The sequence below is a fragment of the Auxenochlorella protothecoides genome (genome assembly GCF_000733215.1).
Source record: "Auxenochlorella protothecoides strain 0710 unplaced genomic scaffold scaffold25, whole genome shotgun sequence".
NCBI classification, from domain to species: Eukaryota; Viridiplantae; Chlorophyta; class Trebouxiophyceae; order Chlorellales; family Chlorellaceae; genus Auxenochlorella; species Auxenochlorella protothecoides.
This window is the reverse complement of record NW_011934265.1, coordinates 151,541-177,723: the sequence shown is the minus strand read 5'-3', so window position 1 is coordinate 177,723 and position 26,183 is coordinate 151,541. Positions and strand designations below refer to the sequence as shown.

At 62.5% G+C, this 26,183-nt stretch overlaps 11 protein-coding genes across 11 annotated transcripts in view; 5 read left to right on the top strand and 6 right to left on the bottom strand.

Moving 5' to 3' along the window:
• Window positions 1–477: 477 nt before the first annotated feature.
• Window positions 478–1,118, top strand: F751_2692 (hypothetical protein; the record flags this gene model as incomplete). The annotated part of the gene is made up of 2 exons (XM_011401104.1): window positions 478–612; window positions 849–1,118. 2 exons carry the CDS (start codon window positions 478–480, stop codon window positions 1,116–1,118), a joined length of 405 nt encoding a protein of 134 aa, XP_011399406.1.
• Window positions 1,119–2,126: 1,008 nt separating this feature from the next.
• Window positions 2,127–4,328, bottom strand: F751_2691 (6-phosphofructokinase 5, chloroplastic; the record flags this gene model as incomplete). Its single annotated transcript, XM_011401103.1, has 4 exons — window positions 2,127–2,415; window positions 2,458–3,481; window positions 3,858–3,944; window positions 4,157–4,328. 4 exons carry the CDS (start codon window positions 4,326–4,328, stop codon window positions 2,127–2,129), a joined length of 1,572 nt encoding a protein of 523 aa, XP_011399405.1.
• A 322-nt stretch (window positions 4,329–4,650) lies between these two features.
• On the top strand, window positions 4,651–5,634 carry F751_2690 (RTF2-like protein; the record flags this gene model as incomplete). The annotated part of the gene is made up of 3 exons (XM_011401102.1): window positions 4,651–4,808; window positions 4,952–5,161; window positions 5,307–5,634. The coding sequence occupies 3 exons, from the start codon at window positions 4,651–4,653 to the stop codon at window positions 5,632–5,634; spliced, it is 696 nt and encodes a 231-aa protein (XP_011399404.1).
• Window positions 5,635–6,523: 889 nt separating this feature from the next.
• F751_2689 (MOSC domain-containing protein 2, mitochondrial) lies at window positions 6,524–7,966 on the bottom strand (the record flags this gene model as incomplete). The annotated part of the gene is made up of 3 exons (XM_011401101.1): window positions 6,524–7,206; window positions 7,364–7,705; window positions 7,879–7,966. 3 exons carry the CDS (start codon window positions 7,964–7,966, stop codon window positions 6,524–6,526), a joined length of 1,113 nt encoding a protein of 370 aa, XP_011399403.1.
• Window positions 7,967–8,406: 440 nt separating this feature from the next.
• On the bottom strand, window positions 8,407–9,389 carry F751_2688 (PITH domain-containing protein 1; the record flags this gene model as incomplete). Its single annotated transcript, XM_011401100.1, has 4 exons — window positions 8,407–8,617; window positions 8,701–8,810; window positions 8,969–9,187; window positions 9,291–9,389. The coding sequence occupies 4 exons, from the start codon at window positions 9,387–9,389 to the stop codon at window positions 8,407–8,409; spliced, it is 639 nt and encodes a 212-aa protein (XP_011399402.1).
• Window positions 9,390–10,489: 1,100 nt separating this feature from the next.
• On the top strand, window positions 10,490–10,954 carry F751_2687 (hypothetical protein; the record flags this gene model as incomplete). The annotated part of the gene is made up of 1 exon (XM_011401099.1): window positions 10,490–10,954. The coding sequence occupies one exon, from the start codon at window positions 10,490–10,492 to the stop codon at window positions 10,952–10,954; it is 465 nt and encodes a 154-aa protein (XP_011399401.1).
• Window positions 10,955–11,013: 59 nt separating this feature from the next.
• Window positions 11,014–11,196, bottom strand: F751_2686 (hypothetical protein; the record flags this gene model as incomplete). The annotated part of the gene is made up of 1 exon (XM_011401098.1): window positions 11,014–11,196. The coding sequence occupies one exon, from the start codon at window positions 11,194–11,196 to the stop codon at window positions 11,014–11,016; it is 183 nt and encodes a 60-aa protein (XP_011399400.1).
• A 231-nt stretch (window positions 11,197–11,427) lies between these two features.
• Window positions 11,428–13,170, top strand: F751_2685 (V-type proton ATPase subunit C; the record flags this gene model as incomplete). The annotated part of the gene is made up of 4 exons (XM_011401097.1): window positions 11,428–11,853; window positions 11,958–12,284; window positions 12,591–12,848; window positions 13,057–13,170. 4 exons carry the CDS (start codon window positions 11,428–11,430, stop codon window positions 13,168–13,170), a joined length of 1,125 nt encoding a protein of 374 aa, XP_011399399.1.
• Window positions 13,171–13,662: 492 nt separating this feature from the next.
• On the bottom strand, window positions 13,663–17,068 carry F751_2684 (Threonine dehydratase biosynthetic, chloroplastic; the record flags this gene model as incomplete). Its single annotated transcript, XM_011401096.1, has 8 exons — window positions 13,663–13,817; window positions 14,017–14,110; window positions 14,452–14,928; window positions 15,142–15,212; window positions 15,400–15,474; window positions 15,654–16,002; window positions 16,281–16,676; window positions 16,859–17,068. The coding sequence occupies 8 exons, from the start codon at window positions 17,066–17,068 to the stop codon at window positions 13,663–13,665; spliced, it is 1,827 nt and encodes a 608-aa protein (XP_011399398.1).
• Window positions 17,069–17,602: 534 nt separating this feature from the next.
• Window positions 17,603–24,971, top strand: F751_2683 (Tripeptidyl-peptidase 2; the record flags this gene model as incomplete). Its single annotated transcript, XM_011401095.1, has 17 exons — window positions 17,603–17,641; window positions 17,831–18,211; window positions 18,538–18,780; window positions 19,020–19,338; window positions 19,661–20,327; window positions 20,450–20,808; window positions 21,058–21,164; window positions 21,361–21,521; window positions 21,650–21,797; window positions 22,015–22,281; window positions 22,493–22,573; window positions 22,729–22,846; window positions 23,073–23,404; window positions 23,522–23,668; window positions 24,091–24,205; window positions 24,378–24,457; window positions 24,669–24,971. The coding sequence occupies 17 exons, from the start codon at window positions 17,603–17,605 to the stop codon at window positions 24,969–24,971; spliced, it is 3,867 nt and encodes a 1,288-aa protein (XP_011399397.1).
• Window positions 24,972–25,183: 212 nt separating this feature from the next.
• Window positions 25,184–26,183, bottom strand: part of F751_2682 (hypothetical protein) — a gene marked incomplete at both ends in the record, with an annotated part of 5,462 nt that continues 4,462 nt past the window's right edge. The window contains 2 exons of the mRNA XM_011401094.1: window positions 25,184–25,253; window positions 25,683–25,984. Of these exons, the coding sequence (XP_011399396.1) occupies window positions 25,184–25,253; window positions 25,683–25,984 (372 nt within the window). The remainder of the gene's footprint in view (window positions 25,254–25,682; window positions 25,985–26,183) is intronic.

Below are 26,183 nucleotides of genomic sequence, written 5' to 3'. Positions count from 1 at the left end.
TCGTCTCCCACTTCATGACATGGTACAGATCCCAGGTCCGAGAATGATGAGAAGCCGACTTTTCAATCGGCACATGTTTCCTTGGATGAGGGAGCAGCGCCCTTTACACGCGACTGGTGCGTGCTCCCTTCACTACAATGTCACTGTCAAATGGCTCTCTTTGTTGTGGTTTGCAAACTGGGCCCCCCCGCGCGACATGCGAGCGCCGGCACTCTGGTCGGGCCGGTAGAAAGGGCGCCCACTCATGATGTTCTCTGAATTTCCCACGTGCCGAAAGGGTAGTAGCTGACGGTCGGCACGGGAGTGTCCGACTGCACTCCCTTGGCGTGTTAATAGGGAGAGACCATGCTTCCACACGTCATTATAACCCATATATAAAGTCTCCCAGCCGACCCCGCTCCATTACAGCCTTCGCTCCGACACCCCCAGCCTCAGCCTTACCCATCTCCTCTTCATCTTCACACCCACATACGAACGATGGCCCGTCTGCAGTCTTTCGCCGCTGTCCTTCTGGTGCTGGCCGTAACCTTCCAGGCAGCCTCTGCCCAGACATGTGAGCTGACGGCCGCCGATGTTCGCACGGGAGACTACAGCCAGGTCGCCGTCAAATGCGTGAGTTGGCCGGTGCACACATCTCTTTTGCATGAGTGAGCCGGGCGGTGGCGCTCAGGCCGGGTGGTGCATTAGAAGGATATCCGATATGCATGCATGGATTTGCCGGGGTTCTGTGGTGGACTTTGATAACGCGGTGGTGACCGACTGGGAGTCCGACCCATTACGACATGAATCAGGGCTCGGACCGGCCTCCAATGCTCATTGTGTTCTATCCTGACCTACGCATCCCGCAGAGGAACCTCCCCAGCTCCCCTAGTGCCACCGAGTGCGAGGCGTGCGGGTGCGCCCTGGCTGATGCCTTCGGCCCCGTCCTGCGGAGGGCGGGCGTGAACCTGGAGGGAGTTGACCGGTCCACTGCCACCGACGCCATCTCCGCCTGCATCAACGTCATCTACGGCCCCCTGTCCTCCGCGGGCGTGGACGTGGTCGGCCTGGCCTCTCTGCAGAACTGTGCTACCGTCCCCTCGTGCCTGACCGCCGCGGCCCCCGCCCCCTCCCCCTAGAGGCTTATCTCCGCCCCTGACGTTTTGCTGCGTGCTCCCTTTCCGCTCTGTTTCAGTCCCTGTGCCATGCGACCCATCTTGACAAGCCACCCACACACCAGATGCTCGCTGGGCCGCCAATTGCGGTCATGTTGAACACACTGTATCAAAGTACTCCCTTCAGGCTTGGCTGTCAGAGAGTGGGAGGAGTTCAGAGGGGATGTCAGAGACAGGAGAGATGTCAACAGGATATTTAGTCACTCCATATAGTAGCAAAACTATTTCCCAACATCCAGCATGCAACCGTCCCTTGACATGAAATCGAAAAAGGTGGGGACAGGGTACAGGTTGCCAGGGGAATTGTGTGTCTCCTGCGCCCATCCATGATCCTGGGGCATGTAAAGAATGTGCACGAATGTGTGCTGAACAGTGGCTGGTATGAATGCCATACCTTGCTCTTCCTGGTATGGCGGGAGAGGAGCACTTTCTACATTGGATGTTTGTTCGCCACCCAAGGGGAATCCAGGAACACGAGGGCGGAGAGGCAGGCACCCCGGCCATGCATGACTTCCAGTATGAACGAGATGCCCTAGTTGACAATGAGAGGAATGCGGCCCCAAGCAAGCTGTGGGATGGCGTTCGAACTTTCAACCTGAGCAGGACGGCAAGTGCTCAATATTAACAAGGCGTGTACAAGCTACTCCAGCCCCTGTCAGTTCACCAATTACGGACCATGGCAGCAAAGAGCCAGACTTTGTTGGGTTCCCGGTTTCGAGGGTGAGGAGGAGACACCGTATAAATGATCTGGGGACTGGCACAGCGCAGCCTCTGCTGCATCGTCCATGCAACATGTGCAAGGGAGTGTGTGGGGGAGGAGGGGGGCATTCTGGCGGAGAGGAGGCCCCCATGGTTCTCCAGCATCAGCCAGGAACATGGCTTGCTCCCTCGCCATGGGAGCAGGCCGCAGCGGCGGCACCCCTGTCCTGGCCACGAGGTCCCCCTCCCCCGGCACTCGGCACCTGGCCAGCCTCACGCCAGGTCCGGCTGGTTGATGGCCGTCTTCAGCCGGTTCCACTGGCGCCCGGCGGGGTCCACGGTGCGCGCCGACTGGATGATGGTGGTCGTGGGCAGGTAGACGTAGTGGGTGTTGACCAGGCCCACCGTGAAGTCGGTGTAGCCGGCAAAGGCACCGTGCACGGCCCCCTGGCTCAGCACCTTGCAGTAGATGCGGTCGGTGGTGATGGTGGGGATGGAGCGGATCATGTAGGAGGGGTCGATGTACCGCACATCGATGCCCTGTGGGAGGGGGTCAGGGTTTCTGGGGTGAGAGGGTTGTGCGAAAAGTGTGCTCCTCGAGGACCCTCCTGAATGGATCGCAGCCCCATCTCCGTCCCCTTTGGCCCCCCCCTGGCTCGCCTCGATGGCCTCCTCGAAGCGGTCGCGGAGGAAGGTGCCGATGTCCTTGAGGATGGGGTTGCCCGAGGCGTCGGTGCCCCCCGCCCCGCCCTCCTGCACCACGTCTTGCCCCGCGCCTTCCGCCACGCAAATGACGCAGTAGTCCTTGGCCGCCAGGATGGTCTGCACGTGCGCCACGAGGCGCGGGACGGAGAAGGGGATCTCCGGGATGAGGCAGACATCCACCACGCCCGAGGCCATGGAGGCATTGAGGGAGATGAAGCCCGAGGAGCGGCCCATCAGCTTGACGATGGAGATGCCCGAGGCGGAGCGCGCCTCGGTGCGCGCGCAGATGAGGGAGCGCTGCGCCTCCTCCACCGCGGTGTCGAAGCCGAAGCAGCGGTCGATGAGCTGGATGTCGTTGTCGATGGACTTGGGCACGCCCACGACGTTGCAGACGACGCCCTGGCGCTCGCACTCGCGCGCAATGGCGTGCGCGGCGGCGTTGCCGCCGTTGCCGCCGATGACGAACAGCATGTTCACACCCCACAGGCGCAGCCGGTCCACGATCTCGTGCATCTTGGCGTTGCCACGCGAGGTGCCCAGCACCGTGCCCCCCTTGAGCTGGATGCCCTCCACCGCCGCGCGGCTGAGCATGATGGGCTTGGTGTGCCGGTCCAGGAAGCCGCGCAGGCCGAAGCGGATGCCGAAGATCTGGTCCTCCGGCACGCCGTGGTCCTCCAGCGTGTAGACGATGTTCTGCACCACGTCGTTCAGCCCGGGGCAGAGCCCGCCGCAGGTGACGAGCGCCGCAGTGACCTGCTTGGGGTCGTGGTAGATGGACTCGCGCGGGCCGGAGCGGATGGCGTAGGGCGGGATGTCCACCCAGCTGTTGTCCGCCGCGTCGTAGAGGCCTGAGCCCTGCGCGCCGGAGGAGTGGCTGGACTCATACTCCATGATGCCGATGCGCACCAGGTCGGTGTCGCCCACTGGGGTTTGGGGTGGAGTGGAGGAAGGAGGGAGGGGGGGGTGGAGAGGGGATTTCTTATGGGGCACGTCAAGGAACCTGACAGCAGGGGATCAGAGGTATATAAGCCACACCCGCAGCGGTGAGAGGGGAGTAGGGTGCAGAGGATGCAATGGTTGAGCACCAAAGAGCCACACAAGCAAGCCCCGACGCAATGCACCTTCATGCCGAGGAACAAGGGACCTAAGGAGGCAAGCAGTAGCACCTCCCGCCGGCCCCCGCACATGCAGTACAATCCAGGGACGCACCGACCCAGGCTGAGTGTCACGTAATAATAACAACCAGCCCACCCATCCCAGGGCAACACGGTGACCCCGCCTCCCCAAAGGGCGGCTCACCAAAACCGGCGCCGGCATTGTTGGTGGCGCAGAAGGGGGACTTGCGTGGCTTCAGCACAGAGCGCAGGTCCTTCACCTCAAGATACTCTGCATGGTCAGGGGTGATGGGTGGGAGGTGTCGCCGGGGGCAGCAGGCCCACCACCCACAGTGGGCCTGAGTGCATGCTGTTGAGCACTACACAGCCATGTGCTTCCTGGCACAAGCCATCAGCCTTCAGCAGGCCATGCCTGCAGCACAGCGTTCAGATCGGCCCCACAACAGCATGCATGGCGACGTACACCCCCCCAAATACACTCACGCAGGCCATCCGACCGGACAGTGACGGGGATGCTGGGGTTGGACTTGAGGGGGGCGCTAGCACGGGTTGCGCCCTCGGAGGCCGCAAGGTCCCGCTGCGTGGAAGCCTCGGGCTGGGATGCTTCCGATGCAGGGTTCTCGCCGTGGGAGCGATGGGTGGCAGCGCCTGCCATGACCGCCCGGGGTTGGTGCGTGGGGGGTGAGCGCAGGGGGGGCTTGGGGGCCAAACCCTTGAGCATGCCTTTGCACCGCAGGATGAAGGGGGGCCGCGTGTGAATGACAGATTATGGGTTTACGTATCACGGAGGGATGTGGGAGGAGCCGTGGCGAGGCAGGGAGGTGCCACCGCATGCCCCAGATCGGAGCCCTTGCGCGCACGTGCGCGCAAGAGAGAAGCGACATGAAATGCATCGGCTGGTGGTCTTCATACAGTGATCATCTGTATCATGCAAACAATATTATCAATATTCTAGACCGGCACCCCGGCCTCTGGGCATGGGTCTGGATGGTGGGACCGTCATCTCTCGCAGCGACGTGCTCAGAGGGGCATCCTGGGAGCTGTCGCAGGCCGATGGCACCAGGAGCACACGAGGTGGAGCAGTGAGCAAAGCCGGGACCTTCAAAAAGCCCAAGCTGGACAAGGTGGCGGTCAGGTGGGCATGGGCAGGGTGCTGGGACTTGGCAGTTTCACGCCCTGCCTACTGCAGTGCACAGCTTGTTTCATAAGATTTTGCCCGTTTGCACGCCGGAGTCTAGTCGTCCACATCGCCACTCCACGCCGACCACGAACCCTCAGGGTCGTGGGATGGACCACCTGCGCCCTGAGCGGTGAGCCCTTGCAGGCCCCTATCGTGGCTGACTGGCTGGGAAGCCTGTACAACAAGGCGGCTGTCCTGGGGTTCCTGCTGGCACGTGCCGGGCATTTTGAGACGGAAGGGGATGTGCACCGCTACTCCAACCAGCTGCGCACTGGACTGAGCCAGTGGGACCACCTCGATTGTGTCAGGTGGGGAGGTGGCATGTGTTTCTGCTGCTCCTGTGGCATCATGGCCCTTGCACAGCAGGGAATTGCCTCGTCTGGTGACCGGCTTGGAAAAGAGTGGCGTATCCTTTCGTTCCTCACCTTCATCGCCCCGTCTCCCCCACATCAGGGACGTGTTCGAGGTCAGGCTACCGGGGACCCAGGGCGATGCCATGCCCCGAGGCGAGGGCGGCGCCGCCGAGGCAGCACCTCTCTCCTGCCCCATCACATCAGCGTCATGCCTCCAGCAGCCCTTCTCGGCGATTCCTGGGTGCGGTCACATCTTCTCGAACAAGGCCATCTCGCACATGGCAGGGGTGTGCGGTCTCTGTTCGCAGCCCTTCGACCCGGACCTGGTGGTGGGGCTGTTGGGGGATGAAGTTGAGAAGGAACGGCTGCGAAGGCTGCTGCCCCTCAGACCAGGCAGGCGGCGCAGTGGGAAGAGGAAGCGATCCTAGCAGAAACAGGCATCTGGAGACGGTTGAAGCCAGTTTGTGACTGTAAATTGGTGTAAAGAACCGGCCGAGACGAATTCAGGGGGTTTGGGGTCTGTGTTGCATGTTTGGTGGGTGGTGGTGAAGGGGGCGACTGCCCGCGCTCTCCGCAAGATCGACGTTTCACCGAGCTTTGACGGTCCTGAACAACATAAACAGTCTCATTGAGCTCAAGTACACCATGACACGATCGACATATCGGTCGAGCGCACTGCGCGGACATCACGGGACTGCCGCACGACCCATAATCGCTGGCGGTCCCGCGGTGCGAAGGCGATGGTCATGTGGGCAAATCAGGCCGGTCTCATCATACTTACCTGGACCGGTTGCACGGTGCTCAAGAAGGTCGTGCAACATCCAGCAGCTGCAGGCCTTGCACTTCGCTTTGCGGCTCTGGGTTCATGGCTCTTCGGGGTCATGAAGGTCATAATTTTTCAAGCCCGTTGCTGGCGTTCGCGCCGCCTCGGGATCCCCACAACCCACCACTACCTCCACCACCAAACTCATATTCCTGACACTCCAACACAAACATCCATAATGATGCACAAAGCGTTTAGCTCTTGCCAATTTGTATGCCATCTGTCTATAGTGTGGGGGAGTACATGGTCATGTTTCATGGCAGCCCGGGTGCACACTCTGCAGGGAGACACAATACCATATGCTACATGGGGGAGAGAAGTGACACGCCGCAGTGTTTTTGAGCGGCACAATCCTTTGTTCGATGGCATAAATTCAGCAGTGCATGGCATGGACCAGCACTGAACATTCCAGGAATCACACAGAACTTGTCGTGACCAAGCTCGACAACAAAGCCCAGGGCGGCGCACAGCCAGTGAGTGCGCCAGCTCCCATATCACTTCGCCGCATAGTACTGGAAGAGGTACCGCACGAGTATCGCTGCCAGGAGCAGGGCCACCTTCTGCAGGGTGGTCAGCCCCGCCCCCAGCTCACGCTGCGCCTGCGCCTGCGCCTGCGCCGGGGCGGGCTGGTCCACCTTCTGCGGGACGGCCGGCCCCTCCCGCGCCTGGACCACCTCCACCTCGTCCCCCCGCCTGATGCTCCCCCCGGGCCCCTCGCTGACGGCGTTCCAGGCGAAGAACACCGCGCCCTTGAAGCGCGGGACCGCCTCGCTCCAGCCCAGCACCTTGCCGGAGCGCACGACGCGCAGGGTGCGCAGAGGCTCGTACCCCACGACCCCGGTCTCCTGCTCGGTGGTCGTCACCGCACACCGATCGCAGGGCTTGACCAGGTGCAGCGTGGCCGAGGCGCCGAGGCGCAGGCGCAGCCAGCCGTCCTCCGCCCAGGCGGGGGCGCCCGCCACCACGACGTTGGGGCGGAAGCGGTTGAGCTTGAGCGGGCCCTCGTCAGGAGGGAGGTGGGCGTTCAGGTCTGTCAGCGAAGCCTCGTTGGCCACCAGGAAGGGGAAGCCGTCGGAGAAGGCGGTCTCCTCGCCGGCCTCGGTCCACTCCGGGTCCACCTGGCGGCGCGTGGAGTCCTCCTTTCCAGCTTTGATCTCCCCTGGCTGGCCTGGCTCCCCTGTTGGTGGAGGGGGCGCGGGAGGGTGGTGAGGGGCGCTGGAGTGGCCCCCCAGGCACGGCGCTGCCCTGCAGCGCGACAGGACCCAGCTGCATTCACCGATCTCCCAGCGAGGCGGCGCAGACGTGCGGCCCCCGGCCCGACCCAGATCCCTCACCTGCATATCGAACCAGGCGGGCTTCATGGCCCAGGTACTGGCTCCACCAAGCGGCCGCCTCGGCACCCTCGTCGGCCCCCAGCCCCGTCCACTCCCACACGGTGACCTTGGTGGAGGGGCCTTGCCGGCGACCGGGGTTCAGGGGAACCTGCAGGGTGGGCATGCCGGGGGCCTGCAGGACCAGCGTGGCGTCCGGGTACTGGCCCTCCTCTGCACTCGCGTCCTCCAGCAGTGCCTGAGGCTGCAGGCTCACGGAGACCAGGGCCATCTCCGGTTTCTGGCGCTGGGTGACGAAGCGACCCTTTTCATTGATCACCACCCAGTTGCGGTCGTAGCGGAACCCTGCGGGCTTTTCGAGAAGTGCGTGGGGGGGTCCAGGAAGGGTTGCTGGTGTCACGGAATGGAGATGATATCGTTCTCAAAGGCCACGGCCCAGGACGTCGGAAGGGGGCGCAGGAGACGGTGAGTGCATTAAAACACCTTCAAAAGATCCAATCGTCGCCCTTCATGCATACCTGTGGGGGTGATCACACCCTGCTCGACAGTCACGCCACCACAGCTCTTCACGGGGTACACATGCAGGCTAGCCACGCTGAGCGACATCGTGAGGACAAGAGTGGTGGATAACAAATCAAATGCGATGTATTGTCATTTCACGCTGATGATTGGCATTGCGACAAGGCTGGATCGGAAAGATTCTCCGGCAGGGCGCCCCAGCTCACGTCAACCCTCCTCCTCGTTCAGCTATGGCATGCCAAGCCAGCCTTCCATCACATCACAGACAACACACCAGCATTGTTAAAAAATACAATTCCACGTCCTTTAGCCGTACATTTGATGGGTGATGGTGAACTTTATGATCCCAGAATGTGAATAGGTCGTGTTCGAAGCCTATGTCCTGCATGTAACTGCGGCGTGCCTCTTCGATGGCCTACATTGTACACCTCGGTTTGGCAAGAGCTCACCAATCGCTCGCCTGACAAACAGAATTTCAAAACCATGTGCGTCCAGTGCCACCAGTCACAGTGCCAGGACCACAAGGGCTACCCGAGTCTCCATGCTGCCCCAGCAAGGTCGGCTACCTTGTGATCCGATGGCATGGGCTTGGTCTCGTACACCGCCTCCACAGCCCTCCGATCCCGCGACACACAGGTGCCCTTGAAACCCACAAAGTTGATCTGGGTGGCGTCGCCCCCGCCCAGCGTCTCTGGAAAGTGCAGCGTCAGACTATGCACGCCATTGAATTTGGAGGCCCTGCAGGGTTGGATAGCACGGATCAACAATCTGTGATCCTTGGCTTGTCCCTTTATGACAACGCCTATCCCCTCCTCACTCACTGTGTGGGATAGTCCACAACACCGGCTGTGTTGTCAACGAGATCCCACTCCTGGATGGGCTGCAGGTCTGCCACCATCCCAAAATCCAGATCCTCTCTGTTGACATACACCTGGGGGCCAAGGCGGGAGGCGGGCATAGAATGATCTCTACAATCTCATTGTGAATGATGGCAGCCAAGTCATCCCGAAAAATCTGCACAATGTTGCGATCATGAGTGGCGCTCGCAGCCCCATTCGCAGCAGACCTAGCTCCATGTAGCCCACCCACCCTCCTATTCACCCTGAGCTTTGCAGGCCCCCTCCCATCTGGTGCGCCAATCACGCAGATGGCTTTGAGGGACACCGCTCCGTCAAAGGGGACGTAGAGCAGCAGCTCAGGGTCGTCCTCCTGACTTCGGAGGTTGGGTCCTGATGAGTCTAGCCGGGCGTGCCAGGGCTTGAAGACTGCCTGGCATGATCCCTCCTCCAGCTCGTTCAGACACCGCACCTGCGGGGAGTCCAAGGCTCAGGAGTAAGGCATCCGTAATGACCAGGACACCATGAGAAGGCGGGGGTACTCCTCGCGGTCGGTGCCGTATCTGCCCACCTACCCTGGGTGTATCGATATTCTTGTACAGTGAGTACGATGTGCTGCAGTCCTCCTCTTCGCAGTCGTGATCGTGGGAGCAGCAGCCTTCAAAGCGAGGCATCGCGACAACAACTCAAGAACACACCTATGATGTTATACAATATATTCCTCCTTTGTTGTCTTCCTGTCCTGGCGGGTGTGGCGACTGACGTTCGTATGCTCCTGAACGATCTCCGACAGAGCGCGCGCAAAGGTGTGCACACGGAAGTGATGCGACCAAGGGTGATTTAGATTGCATATACATGGCCGACGCAATGTTGTCTATCAGTCATTGCTTATTCCTTAGAAATTCACGACGCGAGGGTGTGGAAGATCATTGCAGCGGCCTCATCTGAACTCCGCCATCGGCCCCCGCTTCCAGCGGAAGGTTGCCCACACAATTCGTGCACAGGGGCGATGGTTTCTGCACTTGCAGCAGCCCTGGCCCCTGTAGCAGAGCATTGGGCCCAGTGTGAGAATGCAAATTGTCAGAAATGGCGGAGGCTACCACCTGGCACTGTGGTCGACGAGAATGCGCCATGGTACTGTTACATGAATCCGGATGCTCAACGCAACAGCTGCAGCGCCGATGAAGCTGTGAGTGGGGATGCTGAAGGGATAGATATTTGGTTTGGCTGGCCGGGGAGAGTGTCGTGACGGGCAGGCACTGCTCTGTGCAGGTCGAAGTTGAAGTCAGTCCATGTGCTCCAGCTCGAGAACCTCATGCTCGAAGTTCCCCTTGCGCTCTGTCAATTGAGCCCTCCCATACCACGCCCCTGTCTTACAGGAGTATGATGAGCATAATGAATTTGTAATCCCAGAGGGCCTCAACAGCGACGACTCAGCACAGGCGGCGCATTTGAGGCAGGAACTTGGAGTAGACGTCCATGCGAAGACGGGCACAAAGAGAGGAGCCAAGGGGTGGGTCTCGTGCCAGGAAGGGGTCGAAACATCTGGCCAGTGCGACTTTTCCCTCGGCACTCCCGTCTTGTATGGGGTAATGGCCTGCAGTATGTGAGACACCAGGCATGCCTGCCCCTCCAAACCCAGTTCCTTCCCTACTTCCACAGACGAGGCAGTGCTGGGAAGCCCCGGGGCAGGCAGCCTCGTGTCAAGTGGGAGGAGGCGCCTGGTCTGGGGACAGGACTGGAGGCTGCTGGGCCCTCCGGGACGGACCAAGACATGTACTATGCGGACTCCAGCGAGGAGGATGCGCCACCTCGCATGAACTGGCGCCAGCTCAGCAAGCACCTGGTGCGCATGTTGGAGAGCGCAGGTGGGGCAGAGGGGTCTGGTCCGGGGACGAGCGGGGCCCCGCCCCTGCCCCACCCCCCACCCGACGTGTGGCGGGAGCTGGGGCAGCGCTGCCCTGAGGCCGCCGAGGCTGCCAGGCAGGCCCTGGACACGGCCAGCGCCGCGCGGTACTTCCCAGACCGCCCCTCGGGCGTGTGGGAGGAGAGCACCGCCCTCGCGAACGCTGCACTGGCGCTGGCAGCGGGCCAGGTGCTGGTGCAGAACGTCTCGAGCCTGCCACCTGAAGAGCGGGAGAGGCTGGGGTTGGGGCCGGCTGCGCCGCTGGATGTGACGGCTGTGGTGGAGCGACTGAGGCTGGGAGCAGGGCCCGGCTTGCGTGGCACCCCGGCATGACCCTGGAGTTTTGCTGGATTCTCAGTTGACCACAGCATGTGCGACTGTAATGCGGGATACTAGAGTGTGATGGAGCGTTCTGGGTTCCCTACCAGCAGCGGTGGGAGATGCTGTGCAGATGTGCAAGGACCATGGACGTCCCTAGCAAACCCCTGTCCGCAACGAGATCCCGCCAGGAAACCCATCCTCCGCTGACACCGTTTGCAGCCTGGCGCATTGGCACAGTCTCGCTCAGACTCCATTGAACTATTCTCACAACCACCAATCTACTCGAGAACCCTAGCAGAGGGCTGTGTACCTCGCGGCGAGGGATCGCGCCCAGGACGTCGGATAGCTCGGGGCACCCCCAACCCCAGACCCTTGCCCAGCATACGACCCGATTCGTCCTCGACACGTCGCTTGATCGCTTGTGTTCGGTGGCCTGACGCAGCGGGAGCCCATACCTCTGTTGGTCCACCCCCCGAATCCACGCGATGGTGTACTGGCTGGTCGCCCTCCCGGCGCCCAGCACCGGCATGGAGGGTGCCTGGGCCAGCCTGCAGGAGGACACCACCTATTCCTCGGACCTCAGCGTCAACTTCAAGTTCGCGGTGCCCGAGTTCAAGGTGGGGACCCTGGACTCCCTGCTGGGCCTCAGCGACGACCTGGTGAAGGTGAACGGTGCGGTGGAGGGGTCGGTCAACAAGGTCCGACGCCAGCTCTTCGAGCTGCAGTCCGCCGCCCCCACGGACCGGAGCGAGGAGGAGGAAGGGGGCGAGGTGAGGGTGGAGGGCACCTCCCCGCCCGACTACCTGCAGCACTTTGAGTGGCAGGAGGCTAAGTACCCCTCCAAGCGCCCCCTCAAGGACACCGTGGCAGCCATCACGGAGGTCACTCAGAAGCTGGACGACGACCTGAAGGTGCGGGGGGCCGGGCGGGGCAGTGGCCCTCCCTTGGCCATGGCCTGATGGCCATCTACCACACCCACATCCGCCACTCCAACCCCCCCCACTCTCTTTTGCAGCTCCGCACCACTGAGTACACCCAGCAGCGGACGCTGCTCCAGGCCCAGCTGCGAAAGCGCACGGGTTCGCTGGCGGTGCGGGACCTGTCGGACCTGGTGCCGCCCGGCGAGCTGGTGGAGACCGAGAACCTGGTGACGCTGGTGGTGGTGATCGCGCGGTCCAACACCCCCGAGTTCATGAAGAGCTACGAGGGGCTGACGGAGTGGGTGGTCCCGCGCTCCGCGCGCCTCGTCACCGAGGACTCAGAGTACAGTGTGGTCAGCGTGGTCCTCTTCCGGCGAGTGGTGGACGACTTCAAGGCAGCTGCCCGCGCCAAGGGTTACCAGGTGCAGAGTGGAGGGAGGGAGATGGACATTGTGAGGGGGGGGGGCTGATCAGAGGGGACGGAGGGTAAGAACACACACAACGTATTTGAGCTTGATGGAGGCATGTTCCACTGCAGGAGGAGGGCTGTGCCCACTCCCCTTCAGCGGAAGATTCCTGCCGGTGTTAACGAATCAGCAAACCCTAAGGAAGCTGTGCAAGGGCCCGCTGTGCGTTTGAGTACGGCCCGCAGGACAATTGACCCACGTTGACAAGGCCCCTGCGTCTCCTCCACCCCAACCCCATCCCACACCCCCCCTTCCTCCCAGGCCAAGGAGATCACATCGGATGCAGAGTCCCAGAAGGCCAACGAGGAGGGTCTGGAGAAGCTGCGTGCCGCGGTGGAGGTGAAGCGGTCGGAGTTCGAGGCCTGGTGCCTGACCTCCTACTCCGAGGCCTTCAGCGCCTGGATCCACATCCTTGCCGTCCGCCTGTTTGTGGAGAGCATCCTGCGATACGGCCTACCCCCACAATTCCTGCCCGTCCTCATGAGGCCTAACCCCAAGGCAGTGGCCAAGCTGCGCAAGGTGGGAGGGGAGCTGGACTTGTCCAGAGGATGTGGGAGGGATGCTCTGCGGGGAGAAGGTCTGGGTGCTCAGACCAGATTCTTCCACCAAGAACGCACACGGGGTATGTGCGTCTGGAGGGCAGCTTGAGCATGACTCTCGTTCAATCGCTCTACCAGCTCCAAAGTGTTTTGTCAAGCCCATTTCCCTCTCAAACCCCAACCAACAGCTGCTGGCTTCCAAGTACTCTGGCGTGGGAGGCCAGTTCTTCAGCAATGAGAGCGGAGCAGACAGCGATCTGTTCCCGTATGTCTCCTTCACCCTCAACATTGAGGAACGCTGATGGGGAAGTGGACCTTGCAGGTCATCCCCTGCCACAAAGCTGACTGGGCCCTTGCACAGTCCCGGGGAAAGCATGGCAACAGCTGGATCACTCGTCTTGCGGACGGCAGTGGCCGCTGTCGTGCATTGCGTCGAGGCGCGGCAAGGCAAGGTGCAGCCCTCGGCAAACTATAATCGTGTGGACGCTTGCCAGTCTGACAGCTCCCTGTCATAGTTCAGGCACTTTGCTGCATGGAATGTTCCAGGGAAATGCGAGGACGAGGGGAGGTTACAAGGCGAGACGAGGGCTGGCATGGGAGGATGTTTGCACACCACTTCTTCAATGCGTGTACATTGTAAAACAGGCTTCGTCCGGTTCTTTCAACGAATTTCATTCATCAAGCGGATGCAAGAGGGTGCTGAGTGTCTGAAATGAGACATGCATTTTCCTAGAGGACTCCCACGCCCCTTGCCATGAAGGTACAGCATGGGAGCCTCTATCTCCTCACACCCATCACTTCTCGAGGAACAGGTCAAACACCTGCTTGGCCCTTCCCAGCAGCGGCTCAAACACGAACTCCCCAGACAGGCTCTCAGTGGCTTCCAGGAACTCTGCCATCTCCTCCGGCTTGAGCTGGACACCCAGCATCAGGGTGGAAGACCGATTGCCTGCCAAGGTGGAGGCAAGGGAGGGTGACTAGGTTGTATTTGCTGCCACGCCTCGGCGCGAGGTGCCTGCGGCTTGGCGTCTAGCAGCTGCGCGTGCATAATCTGTCCTATATAGGAACAGCATCCCCGGGGCTGGCGCTGCAATTGACGATAAACATTGCCCGCTATCGAATTTCCCCCCCCCTTCATCAAACCCCACCTGTCTTGCGGAAGTGTACGAGGCTGATAGTCCAGCGAGGCGACAGGGGAGTCAGCAGCTTGCGCAGCATCCCCACCCTCTCCGGATACGTGACCTGCAGGGTGCGGTGGGGTAGACAGGTTGGGATGGAGAGTGACGGCCTACCCTGTTCTGGGAGGAGGAGGCAATTGCATGCTCTCTGCGCACGACAAAAAGCAGGTCTCTTGCCCCACCGCCGGGGCCCCAACGCTGATTTGCATCCCGATCGCAAGCCCCCCACGCCTGCTGTCCATGCCGGGTGCAGCGAATGCATGGCCACCATGAAGCAAAGATGCCTCCCTCATCACTGCCACACACCTTCCTCCCCTTCGGCCCCCGCAGCTCCCCCCAACCCCCAACCCCACACTCCCCCCCCCCCCCCTCCCCACATGCCTGGAAAATCTCCTCGGTGGGTACGTTCCCGCCCAACCCCGCGATCATGTGGCGCAGGTGGGTCTGTGCCAGCTCCACGTCCGAAACGTCCTGCACGCGGATGCCCGCTGCCTGCGCGCGCGCCATCAGCGCCCTGCTCTCCTTCGACCCCGGGGCCTCCCCCACGCTGAACAGCATGCGTGCCAGGCCGTCGGAGTGCATGTTGTAGCGGTACTTGAACTCGGTGATGTTCAGCGGGCCCGAGTTGCCGGACAGGATGTCCATCAGGCGCAGCAGGCTGCCGGGCTCGTCGGGCAGCGCGGTGGCCAGCATCGTCTCGGCGCTGCCCACATTGGCCAGCTCGGACACGATCCGAAGGCGGTCAAAGTTCATGTTGGCCCCGGAGGTCACCGCCACCAGGGTCTTGCCGCGCAGGCGATACCTCGAGGCGAAGGCCAGCGCGCCCGCCACCGCCACCGCGCCCGCCGGTTCCAGGATGGACCGCGTCTCGTTGAACACCTCCTGCGGGGGTGGAGGGGAGGTGGGAGAGGGGCGGTTTGGTCTAGGTTTGCCCCGTGCAGTCTGAGCCTGTATGGCTCGCATGCATGGTGGGTGCGACGTGGGAAGGGGCAGCAGGGCCGGTACGAACAGCGAGCAAGGCTTGCTGCAAGCCAGAGGTCCAGCACCCGACGCAGCACATGCCTTTATGGCCGCGGAGATGGCCGCGTTGTCCACCAGCAGCATGCCGTCCAGCAGCTCGCGGCACAGGCGGAAGGCCTCGGCGCCCACCAGCTTGATGGCCACACCTGGGGAGAAAAGGGTGGAATGGGGATGTCGGTGAGAGCGTCAGCAGGCAGGAGGCCCTGCTGCGACCTCCAGCCCCTGTTGCCCCAGACTGATGTGCCCCCGGCGACGCTCGACTGGCGGTGACATGCTGCAGGCCTCCAGCACACCCACATTCCAAACGCCCGACGGTCACATCTGCGCTCTCACCGTCGGCAAACGCGTCCACCTTGCTCAGCGTCACCCGCTCCCCCCGCACGAGGGACTGGGTCATGCTGTTGGCCCCTGGCACGCAGGGGTATGGGGTTCAAGGTGACCGTGGGGACGCCGTCGGAGCGAGAGCTTGGAGCAATGTCTGGTGGCTCAGAGGCTCTCTGCCTGTTGGCTTGTTCCTAGAGTCCACCCCAGACCCCTCTAAGACAATGATGCACAATAAACCCTACTCTCCCTCTGACCACTGGCACCTGTCGGCTCCACGCCGATGATCTTAATGCTGGGCTTCAGCGCCTTGACCACCGCGGCGATGCCGGCAATGAGGCCCCCGCCCCCCACCGCGACGAAGATGTAGTCCATCTTGTCAATGTCACCCTGCCTCAGGATCTCCGCACCCGCGGTGCCCTGGCCGGCGATGCAGTAGGGGTCGTCGTAGGCGTTGATGAAGGTGCGGCCCTCGGCGATGCCACGGGCCACGGCGTGCGCCGCCGTCTCGTAAAAGGACTCACCCACGAGCTCCACGGTGCCACCCAGCCTCTCCACGGCCTGGTACTTGATCTCCGGAGAGTTGGTGGGCATGCAGATCACGGCAGAGCAGCCCTGGGAATGGGAGGAAGGGGGTGGGGTCAAAGTGAACTGCATGATGCGCACTGGCATCTACCGAGGCTCCGGTGCCAAAATACTTGAAGAGGCCCTCCTGCCAGCCAGAGCGATGGCAGCTTTCAGTGTGCTGAACCCAGGTGCCCCACGCCCTGCACCATCCTCTGTTTGTAGTCATGCCGGGCCCACACTCTGAAACCCTAAAGACGCATGCCGTGTTTGCCTCCATGCCAACCCACCACAATACACCACCCAACCCCCCATCCAGCTCAACGCACGAGGTGGGCTGCAGACATGGCGACGCCCTGGGCGTGGTTGCCGGCCGAGGAGCAGATGACGCCCCGCTTCAGCTGTTCGGGGGTGAGGCGCGCCATCCGATTGAAGGCGCCCCTGATCTTGAAGGAGTGCACCGGCTGCATGTCCTCCCGTTTGAGGTACAGGTTGCAGCCGATGGCATCGCTGATGCCGGGGGCGCGCTCCAAGGGCGTCTCGCGGGCCACGCTGTACACCCGGCTGGTCAGGATCTCACGCAGGTACCCGCCCGACTGGTCCCGCCACTGGAAGTCGGTGCACCCCGTCGGCCCCTGGCACTCTGCCTTGACACACCCCGCGCATCGGTACACATCCGCGGGGCTGGGTGGGGTGCTGCGGTTGATGGGAATCAGCTGGCCGGGCTGTGTGATGGGGTGAGAGGGTGCGAGCCATGAGGGTGCTCCTCCCGCAGCTGCCAGGGACTTTCATGAAGACCCTAAAGGACAGTCCCTGCCGATGTGTGCAATTCCTTCAGCTGAGCTTGATCGAAATGCAACCTCTGACCAACCCATCAGCGCGCATGGTCCCCCTCTACCCCGCGCACCGGAGCCCCAAAGTCCTCTGGGTCCACCAGGGGCGGCATGCTCCCGCAACGGGGGCTGGGCATGGCAGCCTCATCGCGCCCATCCACCACGATCCCAGATACACGTTTCTCCAAGGTGTAGGTGAAGGTCTTGGGCAGGCCATCCTTCTTGGGGCTGAACCTGATTGGCTCGGGGACTGCCGGGGCCGCGGGGCCGGAGGCCTCCTCCATCTCAGACCGTCAGCACCCAGAAGCGTACTGAGGTCGATGAGGGGGTATGCTCGTAATTGGCAACCTGTTTTTGAGCATACTGTAAGCTGGGGTTCCGTCGATCCGCGGCTAGGTCGGGGCTCGCAGTGAGTTGCATCGGTGTCGGAGCGCGCCCGGAGCGTCGCATGCATTTCACCCGGCCCATGAACATGAGGTGCACCACCTCGACGGGACGGGACGAGGAACTTGGAATCAGAAGGCGTGAGGACCCTCACAAACACATTCCTGGTTCGTATGACAGCAAGGTTCGCCGTTCAACAGGCTCATAGGTGTGTGCCCTCCCGGCCCAGCGTCGGTCGCACGGTGGGTGGCAGGGCCTGCTCGCAGCTCCCTGCACGGGCAGCCTCGTCAGTTCAAGGACAAAGAATCAGTAACATGGATTCAGATACTGGGCGTCAAGCTGCTGTCGTCGTGTCTGATATGAATGAGATCACCCTGGGAGATCAGCTATTGGAGGAGGAGAGGGAAGGCCCCCCCGATCCCTTCGCCGGGGCCATGCCGAAGAAGGACATCCAAGCAGATGCCTTCCTCAAGGTTTGAAGCTCAGGGGTTTCGTCTTTGAGGGATGTGAGGTCGTGGCGTGAGGCTCTCTGCATGCAGTGCCAGCCCATGGTGCCTTCCCCTGGTCCAGCAAGGAGCATCGCTGAACATCCGAGCCGCCCCATGCATTGTCTGCAGAGACCAGGCCACGCAGCATCTCCCTGCACCACAAATCTCACGCAGGAGCACCCTGAGTTCGATGGCCGCGGCATCGTCGTCGCGATTCTGGACACTGGGATCGACCCCGGCGCTGCTGCGCTGCAGACCACGCCCAACGGCAGGCCCAAGATCATCGACGTCCTGGACTGCACTGGGAGTGGGGACGTGGACACCTCCACCCTGGTCACAGCGGCAGCAGACTACACCATCCAGGGGGTGCGAGGCAGCGCGCTGCGCCTCAACCCCGCCTGGGACAACCCCAGCGGGAAGTGGCACGTGGGCAGCAAGCGCCTCTTTGATCTTGTCCCCAAGGGCCTTGCAGACTCCATCCGGGCCGACAGGCGGCGGGTGTGGATGCAGGAGCAGAGGGATCTGCTGGCCAAAGCCACCGCGGAGGTTGCCAAGGTGTGCTGGGGTGTTGCCTGTGTCCTGCGAGGAATGTTTGATGTTTGACTGAAGGAGAGGGTTGTCCCTGTTGTGGTGTCGTATGCGAGTCTGTCCATTTCCAAGACATGTCGTTGGTCACCAAGGTTCCTGCTCAGTGGTGCTTGCTCCTGGGTCCATCCTGCACACCGATTCCTTGTCCTGTGCCCGTTACTAGATCACCTGACCCAAACCAGGCCAATGCTCGCTGTCAGACCACAATGCACTTCCATGCCGCGCACTGTGCTCAACGCTCCTGTACTGCCCTTCTTACCCCTCAAGCCCTCCTACGTCCGCCCATGCTGCAGCTATCGACTCAGGGGACTCCCAAGGTCACCAAAGAGGAAAGGGAGGAGCTGGAGGCACGCGTGGCGCTGCTCTCCGAGTTTGCCGAGAAGGCCGAGGACGAGGGCCCGGTGCTGGATGCCGTGGTCTGGCAGGATGCCAGCTCGGTGTGGTGGGCTGCGCTGGATCTGACGGAGCTGCGTGGCCCCGCCCGCGGCGCTCTGGCCGACTTCAAGCCCATGACCGACTTTAAAGCCAGGCGCCAGGTCTGCTGCAGCTGAGGAGAGCTGGGGGGAGGTGGGCCTGCCTGCCTGGCCTGCTCGGGGTGCAGGCTCGAAGGAGGGGCAATTGTGCAGATCTGGTGAATGGAGTGCAGAAACCTGCACTCCCTCCCTTCTGTATTGCACCCCGACTGTAGATTTATTTGCAGCAAGGCTCTCCCTCACCGATCGTACGCCAACCCCTCTTCTATTGACATTCGCCTCTGCTGCTCCGGCCTGCGCAGTACACGGCATTCTCGCCGTCCGACGCATGCAACTTTGCCGTCAACATCTACGACGGCGGCAACATCCTGTCCATCGTGGTGGATGCCGGGAGCCACGGCACACACGTGGCCGGCATCACCGCCGCCTACGATGCGGCAGCGCCCCACCTCTCCGGCGTGGCCCCCGGCGCGCAGCTCATCTCCTGCAAGATCGGCGACACGCGGCTGGGGTCCATGGAGACGGCGCCGGGGCTGTACAGGGCCCTGGCCGCCGTCATTCAGCACAAGGCCGACATCATCAACATGAGCTATGGGGAGAGCACGGCCACGCCCAACAGCGGTGGGGCTTTTGGATGGGGTGGAGTCGAGGTTCTGGAGGGGAAAGTAGGGCTGGATTGTGGATATCCGACGGTTCAGCAGTGACCCAGAGGTGCAGGGTAGCCCGCACTCATCATGAAGCCCGTGAGTGCAGTGCCTGCCGGGGGCAACCACGAGTCTTGTCTTCTGGGTATCATGTCCGCCCCAGCCGCATCCCGCCTGAGCGGAGCAGTGCGGGCCAGCGCCTGCCGTGTCCTGCGTTCACCACTCAAGCTCGGAGCTCCCGCGCCAGCGGGTCATGATCAATATCTTACCCCACCCTCCGCACCCCCCTCCCTCCCAAGGCCGCTTCATCGAGCTGGCGGAGGAGGTGGTGCACGAACACGGCGTGGTCTTTGTCTCCAGCGCTGGCAACAGCGGCCCCGCCCTGTGCACGGTGGGCGCCCCGGGGGGCACGAGCTCCGCGATCCTGGGCGTGGGCGCCTGGGTCGCGCCAGAGATGGCCGCCGCGGGGCACGCGCTGCGCGAGCCGCTGCGGGACGGCCAGCAGTACAACTGGTCCAGCCGCGGCCCCGCGCCCGACGGCGACGTGGGCGTCGCGCTGTGCGCCCCCGGCGGCGCCGTGGCCCCTGTCCCGCGTTGGACGCGCCAGCGCCGTCAGCTCATGAACGGGACCAGCATGGCCTCGCCCTGCGCGGCGGGCGCCATCGCGCTGGTCCTGTCGGGCCTCAAGGCGCAGGGCGTGCGGCCCAGCCCAGCCCGCCTGCGCCGCGGGCTGGAGGCCACCTGCCTGCGGACGAGCTGGGACGCCGACAGCGTGCTGAGCCAGGGCGCGGGCCTCATCCAGGTGGCCGACGCCCACGCTTTCCTCCTCGCACCCTGCAGCCCGGCGGCCTCGCAGCCCTGGCAGGTCACGCTGCAGCGCACCGACGCGGGCGCGGCGGCGGGGGGTGGAAAGCGTGGCGTCTTCCTGCGGACGGGGCAGGAGACGGCGGTGACCTCCACCCACCAGTAAGCGGGAGCGGGAGGGGTTGCGAGGGGAGACTCAGGCGCACGGTGGAATCACACCACGACCCCGCACCCAGCCCCCGCTTCCCGGTCCCATCAATCCCACCCCACCCCCAACCATGCAGGGTGACGGTCAAGCCCTGGTTCAAGCCCGAGGAGGTGGCAGCGAGGCTGGACATGGAGGTCCGCGCCGAGCTTTCTTCGGAGCGCTCGTCCTTCGTCAGCCACCCCAAGCACCTGCTCCTGTACGCCACAGGGCGCAGCTTCGAGATCCAGGTGGACCCGCGGAGCCTGGAGCCGGGGCTGCACCACACCGAGATCAGGGGGACCGACACCAGCGACCCCGGCGCGGGGACTCTGTTCACCATCCCCATCACCGTGGCGGTTCCCACGCCCGTGACGGCCGGCGGCAGCCAGCCGGGGGCGGACGTGGAGATCGAGGGCGAGGGCCACGCTGAGCTGCAGCGGCCCCACACCTTTGACGGTGGGAAGGGGATGGTGGTGTTTTGGGTTTGGCTGGCCTGGCGTTTGTGATGGAGTAGGAGCTGTGTGAGATCTGAGGAGAGGTGGGCTGGGAAGTACCCTCCCATATCCCTGTACGGCCATCGCGGCAAACCCAAAAGTCGCAGCTGCTGCACTGCCCGAGGTGGCTAGTGCCCCGCGCCCTGAATTCCACAGCCTGCGTTCGCCTTGAGTGGTGCTTAGGTGCTCATGTCTGCCCCCTCCCCAACAGAGACGCTTATGTTTGCCGCGGGGATCGAGGCCAGGCGCTTCCTGGACGTCCCAGAGGGGGCCACCTGGGCGGAGCTGCGCCTCACCGCTTCCATGGAGACGCCCAAGGTGGGTGGTGATGCTGGTGCTGCCGACAATGAAAACCTCACTGTTCTGCGTGGCCCTGTGCCTGTCGGGCGTGCAGGCGCGGTTTGCTGTGCAGAGCGCAGAGCTTACCTGGGTGGGAGCTTGATGAGGATCCATTTGGCGGCAAGCCACATGCAGGCAGTTTCAACCCCACTCTTTAATCCCCCCTCCCGCCCAGACGCTGATGCTCAGGGCCACCCAGCTTGCCCCTCACACGCGGTTCTCGGACACTGAGTGGGCCAAGTCGGTCCAGCTGGCCGACGGCGGCAAGGTGGAGGCAGCCTTTGCCGTCAGCGCGGGAACCCCGCTGGAGCTCACCGTTGCCCAAATGTGGAACAGGTGTTTGTGTGTGGGGGGGTGATAGGGTGGGATGGTAGGGAGGGGGCCTAAGGTGGGCACGGTGGATAGTAAAGACCCCCTGTGCAAGGCTCCCCACGCGCCTGACACTGCACCCTCCCACCACTCAGTCTGGGGAGCTGTGTGCTGCGGCTGTCATTAACCTTCCACGGCGTGACAGCCACCACACCAGCCAAGGGCCTGCTCCTGAACGGCGCGGCCGGAATTGCAAGGCTGACGGTCCGTGCACCTCTGGGGCCCGAACGCATCCAGCCCAAGGTGTGTTGTGCATGCCGGCAGGGTTCTGTGTGTGGCCGGGTGCCCTGGCCGTGCTGGATGTCGGGCTGCAGAGGGATGGGCATGCTGGCAAACGATGTCCACCTGCAACGGAATGTGTGTCACCTCTGTGGCGATGGCGCTCTGCAGCCTCCCCACCCTGTTTCCAGGAATCATCTCATTGATAACCTTCCCCGATCACCCCACACACACATCACAGGCAAGCCTGACCACGCTGTGCATTCCCCTGTGCCCGACGGCTGCAGAGCTGGCGCCGCTCTCCGCTCCTCGCGACGCGCTGCCTCGCTCCCGCCTGACGCACCAGCTCACGCTGACCTACAGCCTGACCCTGGTCGAGGGCGGGACTGTGACGCCGCGCTTTCCACGCCTGAACAGGCTGGTGTACGATGGCATCCTGGACGGGCAGATGCACGTGGTCACCGACGCCAACAAGAAGGTCCTGGGCTGGGGTGACATCTACCCCGAGGTGGGCCTGGGCAGGGGCACCGGGGCTCGGTGGGAAGGGGTCTGTGACAGGGGAGGGGGAGTCTGTCTGCGGCCTCACTCTCCCAGCGAGGGCTGTGGAGTGGAGGAGGGGTGCTCCCTGGGTAGAGCGGACGGCTGTCGGGCAGCTCCTCGGATTATCCTCACAACGCTGCCGCTGAAAGTAGTCATCCCGCCCAATCAACCTGCCGCAGGGAATCAAGCTCGGGGCGGGGACATTCGCCATTCGCGTGGCGCTGCGGCACACTGATGCTGACCTGCTGCAGAAATTCAAGGTGGGTTCCAGGGTTTCCGGCGGCTGTAGTTGGAGTTGACCTGCAACAGGATGCACTGCATGCATGTGGGCTGGCTCCTGTCACAAGTCCAGTGTATGACCGTGCTTGAGACCCCCACCCGGAGCTCCCACCATGCATGGCGACCCGAGTCACAGGACCTGCCCTTGGTGGCTGAGAGGAAGCTGGATCCCAGCATCTGCGTGCCGGTCTACACCAGCCAGGCCGCGTGCGTGACCGGTGGCGCAGCTGCCAAGGAGCTCAGCCTCGTGCATGGTGGGTGGTGTGACCAACTCTCTGGAAGGTGCCTCTTTCCATTGCAGGATCTGGATCTACCTTCACATGCAATCTTTCAGACCCTCCTGGTGCATGCTCTGTCTTGCAGCGTCCGATGCAACCTGGCTCGCTTGTTCGGTGGCCTGAATTTCCTTCAGGGATGCACTGGAGCAACAAGGCAATCCTCGCACATTTCAGCCTCTTCCTGCTCACAACGACCATGCAGGGTCCAGCGTGGCCCTCTTCCTGGGCAACCCCGCCGAGGACAAGCTGCCCAAGGATGCCACGGCCGGGCGCATTCTGTCGGGCTCGGTGTCCCTGGGTACACTGGCTTCGTCCCCGGGCAAGGAGAGCCCAGACACGCTGGCCCTGTCCTTTGTCGTGCCGCCCCCAAAGAGCGACGTTGACAAGGGCAAGGGCAACGCGCCGGAGAACGGCAATGGGAAAAAAGACGCTGCTGATGTGGATGCCGACCTGGAAAAGGCGGTGCTGGCGGCCCAGGTGGCCTTCCTCAAGGCGTGCAACTGGCTGTTGGTGTTGTTTGGCAAAGGAGGCTGGGTTGGGCGGGATGTTCAACACGATGACTGTGGAGTATGTGTGACAACATGCAGGCCATTCCACTTCATTGATAGCTCCCCCTCCCAATAGCAACCTTAGCTTCTCACAACAACACAGGACCTCAAGGATGGGAGCGAGGAGGAGCGATCAACCTACCAACGTCTGTGGGACAGAGTCTTTGAAGCCAACAAGGGACACCTGCCCCTCCTCACCGAGCGTCTCACGCGATTGGATGCCAGGTCTGACAAGGACAGCCTGGTCGAGGTGAGGAGAGGGTGCATGCTTACGGAGCATGGTTGGGCACATGGTAAGTGTGGGACTGCCTGCCCCAGGCCAGGCCCATACATGTCAGGACCAAGTGCTTCTTTTATCAGTGCCCAAGACTTCACTCCCAATATCCCTACGATAGGATCGGGTTGCTGCTGCTGATGCAGTGATTGCAGCAATTGACACCACCAAATTGGCAGTGTATCTTGCACAGAAGTCGCCTGAGACAGGTCCAGACAAAGACAGCCGCAAGAAAGGTAAGCGCGAGCTCACTCTTGTGCCTCTCGACAGGGTCGCATCAAACAGCACATGCTTTGGATGGTGTGGGACTGCCTGCCCCAGGCCAGGCCCTTACATGTTAGGACCAAGTGCTTCTTTTATCAGTGCCCAAGACTTCACTCCCAATATCCCTACGACAGGATCGGGTTGCCGCTGCTGATGCAGTGATTGCAGCAATTGACACCACCAAATTGGCAGTGTATCTCGCACAGAAGTCGCCTGAGACAGGTCCAGACAAAGACAGCCGCAAGAAAGGTAAGCGCGAGCTCACCCTTGTGCCTCTCGAGAGGGTCGCATCAAACAACACATGCTTTGGATGTGTCATACTTTGCATTGCCAGGCAATTTTGAATGATATCCGTTGCAGTGTGTTCGTTGTAGACATCGTGCTGCCCCAACTTCCCGTGTGCTTTGGCACCACCGCACAGACTTTGAGCTGCAGAGGGATGCCATCATTCAAGCCTTGGCATCCAAGGCATCCGCTCTCCTCACCAAGTATCCTGAGGTGGTGAGTATGGTGATCAAGGGTGTGACCCTGCAGCTTTCTGCCTTCTGTTCCCGTGTGGCATGGAGCTGCAGCACTGCCTTGCCCTGCATCGCTCTGCTCTGATCACAGCTTGTCATGGGCTCTGCCTAATAAAGCATCTTCAGTGTCTGCACATAATGGAGTCCACATGCTGATCTCCATTCCTCCTCTTCCATGCACTTGCCTCATTCAGCCCGCGGAGACCGAGACCGATGAGTTTGAGGCGGCCTTTGTCGAGCTCCAGAAGTGGGTGGACACCTCCGCCGAGGGGACTCACGCCAACCTGAACGCCCAGCGCCTCGCCCGCAAGGGACAGCTAGCACTGGCATACAGGGCGCTAGACAAGGCTCTGGCGGACGACAAGCTTGCATCCAAGCACAAGGGCATGCTGGAGACGCGTGTGAAGCTGCTGAAGCAGCTGGGCTGGAGTCACTGGGAGGCTGCAGCCAAGGCCCGCCTGGAGATCTCCTTCCCCGCCACATTCCCCCTCTTTTGAGCGCTCTGCGTTTGGCTTTGGCCGGGAAGCAGTGACTGTGCACATGGCGAGAGACAGGAGAACTAACTCGTGGGCAGGGGAAGTAGGGAATCTCACATCTCAAGGGGAGGTGCATGGCTTGACACCGCGTCCGAACACAATATGAGTCGCAAGGATCATGAGTGGCGGGCACACAAGGTTATCAAGAGGCTTGCGAGAAAGGGGTACCTTTATCAGGGCAGGTCGGTCTCAGAGAAAAGACGAGTGCGTGACGCAGCCATGCCCAAGGGGCCCCTTGCAGGACTGGGGTGGGGAAAGGGTGGCTGCACCCCTGTCACCGGCGTGGAGTGCACCCGTCCCGCCCCACCCATCCTGAAGATGGCGGACGCCGTGGTGGAGGGCTCCCATAACCAGCTCTGTGACTGCAGCAGCACCGAGCCGCGGGGGGTCAAGAGATTCGGGGAGCTGCTGCCCGGAGGCCTGGTATCCTCTGAAGGCATCCCAACGCCCTGCATATCCTCCTCTCCTTCGGCTTCCTCAGCGTGGGTATGCAGGGCCGGATGAGTGTAGGGCAGGGCGGCACCACCCCTCGGTTCCTGTCTCCCTGGCGACCTGAAGGAGCCTGACGTCGGCAGTGGCCCCCTTCCACCCATGTTGGGCCCAGGCCCGGCTGGTCGCCCAGGGGAGGGCGCCAACGGGGCAAGGACGAGGCCTTGGTCTGCCGCCCCATACCCCTCTGGCCGGAACAGGGCCTGCAGGGTGCGGGTGAAGTCCGGCGGGCAGGCCGCGGGGATGGCAGGGATGTAGGTGTCCTCCACCCCCCCTCGCTGGCCCCCACCGAGCACGGCGCTGTATCGCATGCCGACCGCAGTGGGGCTGTTGGCGCCGGCGCCGGGGCCCACGCCGTCCGATGCCCCCTCTGCGCACCGCTTTCCCTCCAGCCAGCGTGGGACCAGGGTGTGTAGCGGGACCAAGGACAGCGCCAGCCACAGTGCCAGCCCCACCCAGAACACCACGTCGATGGCAGGGTGGTCCTGCGCGGCGGAGGTGGGAAGGGGAAAACGGTGGTGCAGGTTGAGTAAACGAGGACAGGGAGGTGCAGGCAGGTGAGCAAGCCTTTCTCTGGGAGACCCTGGCCGGGTGACCCGTGGGAGACGCAGAGGCCACCCATTGCTTCTGCGTGGTGCTGACCTGACTCCATCTGCAAGATGACAAATGTCCCCTGCTTGAGCA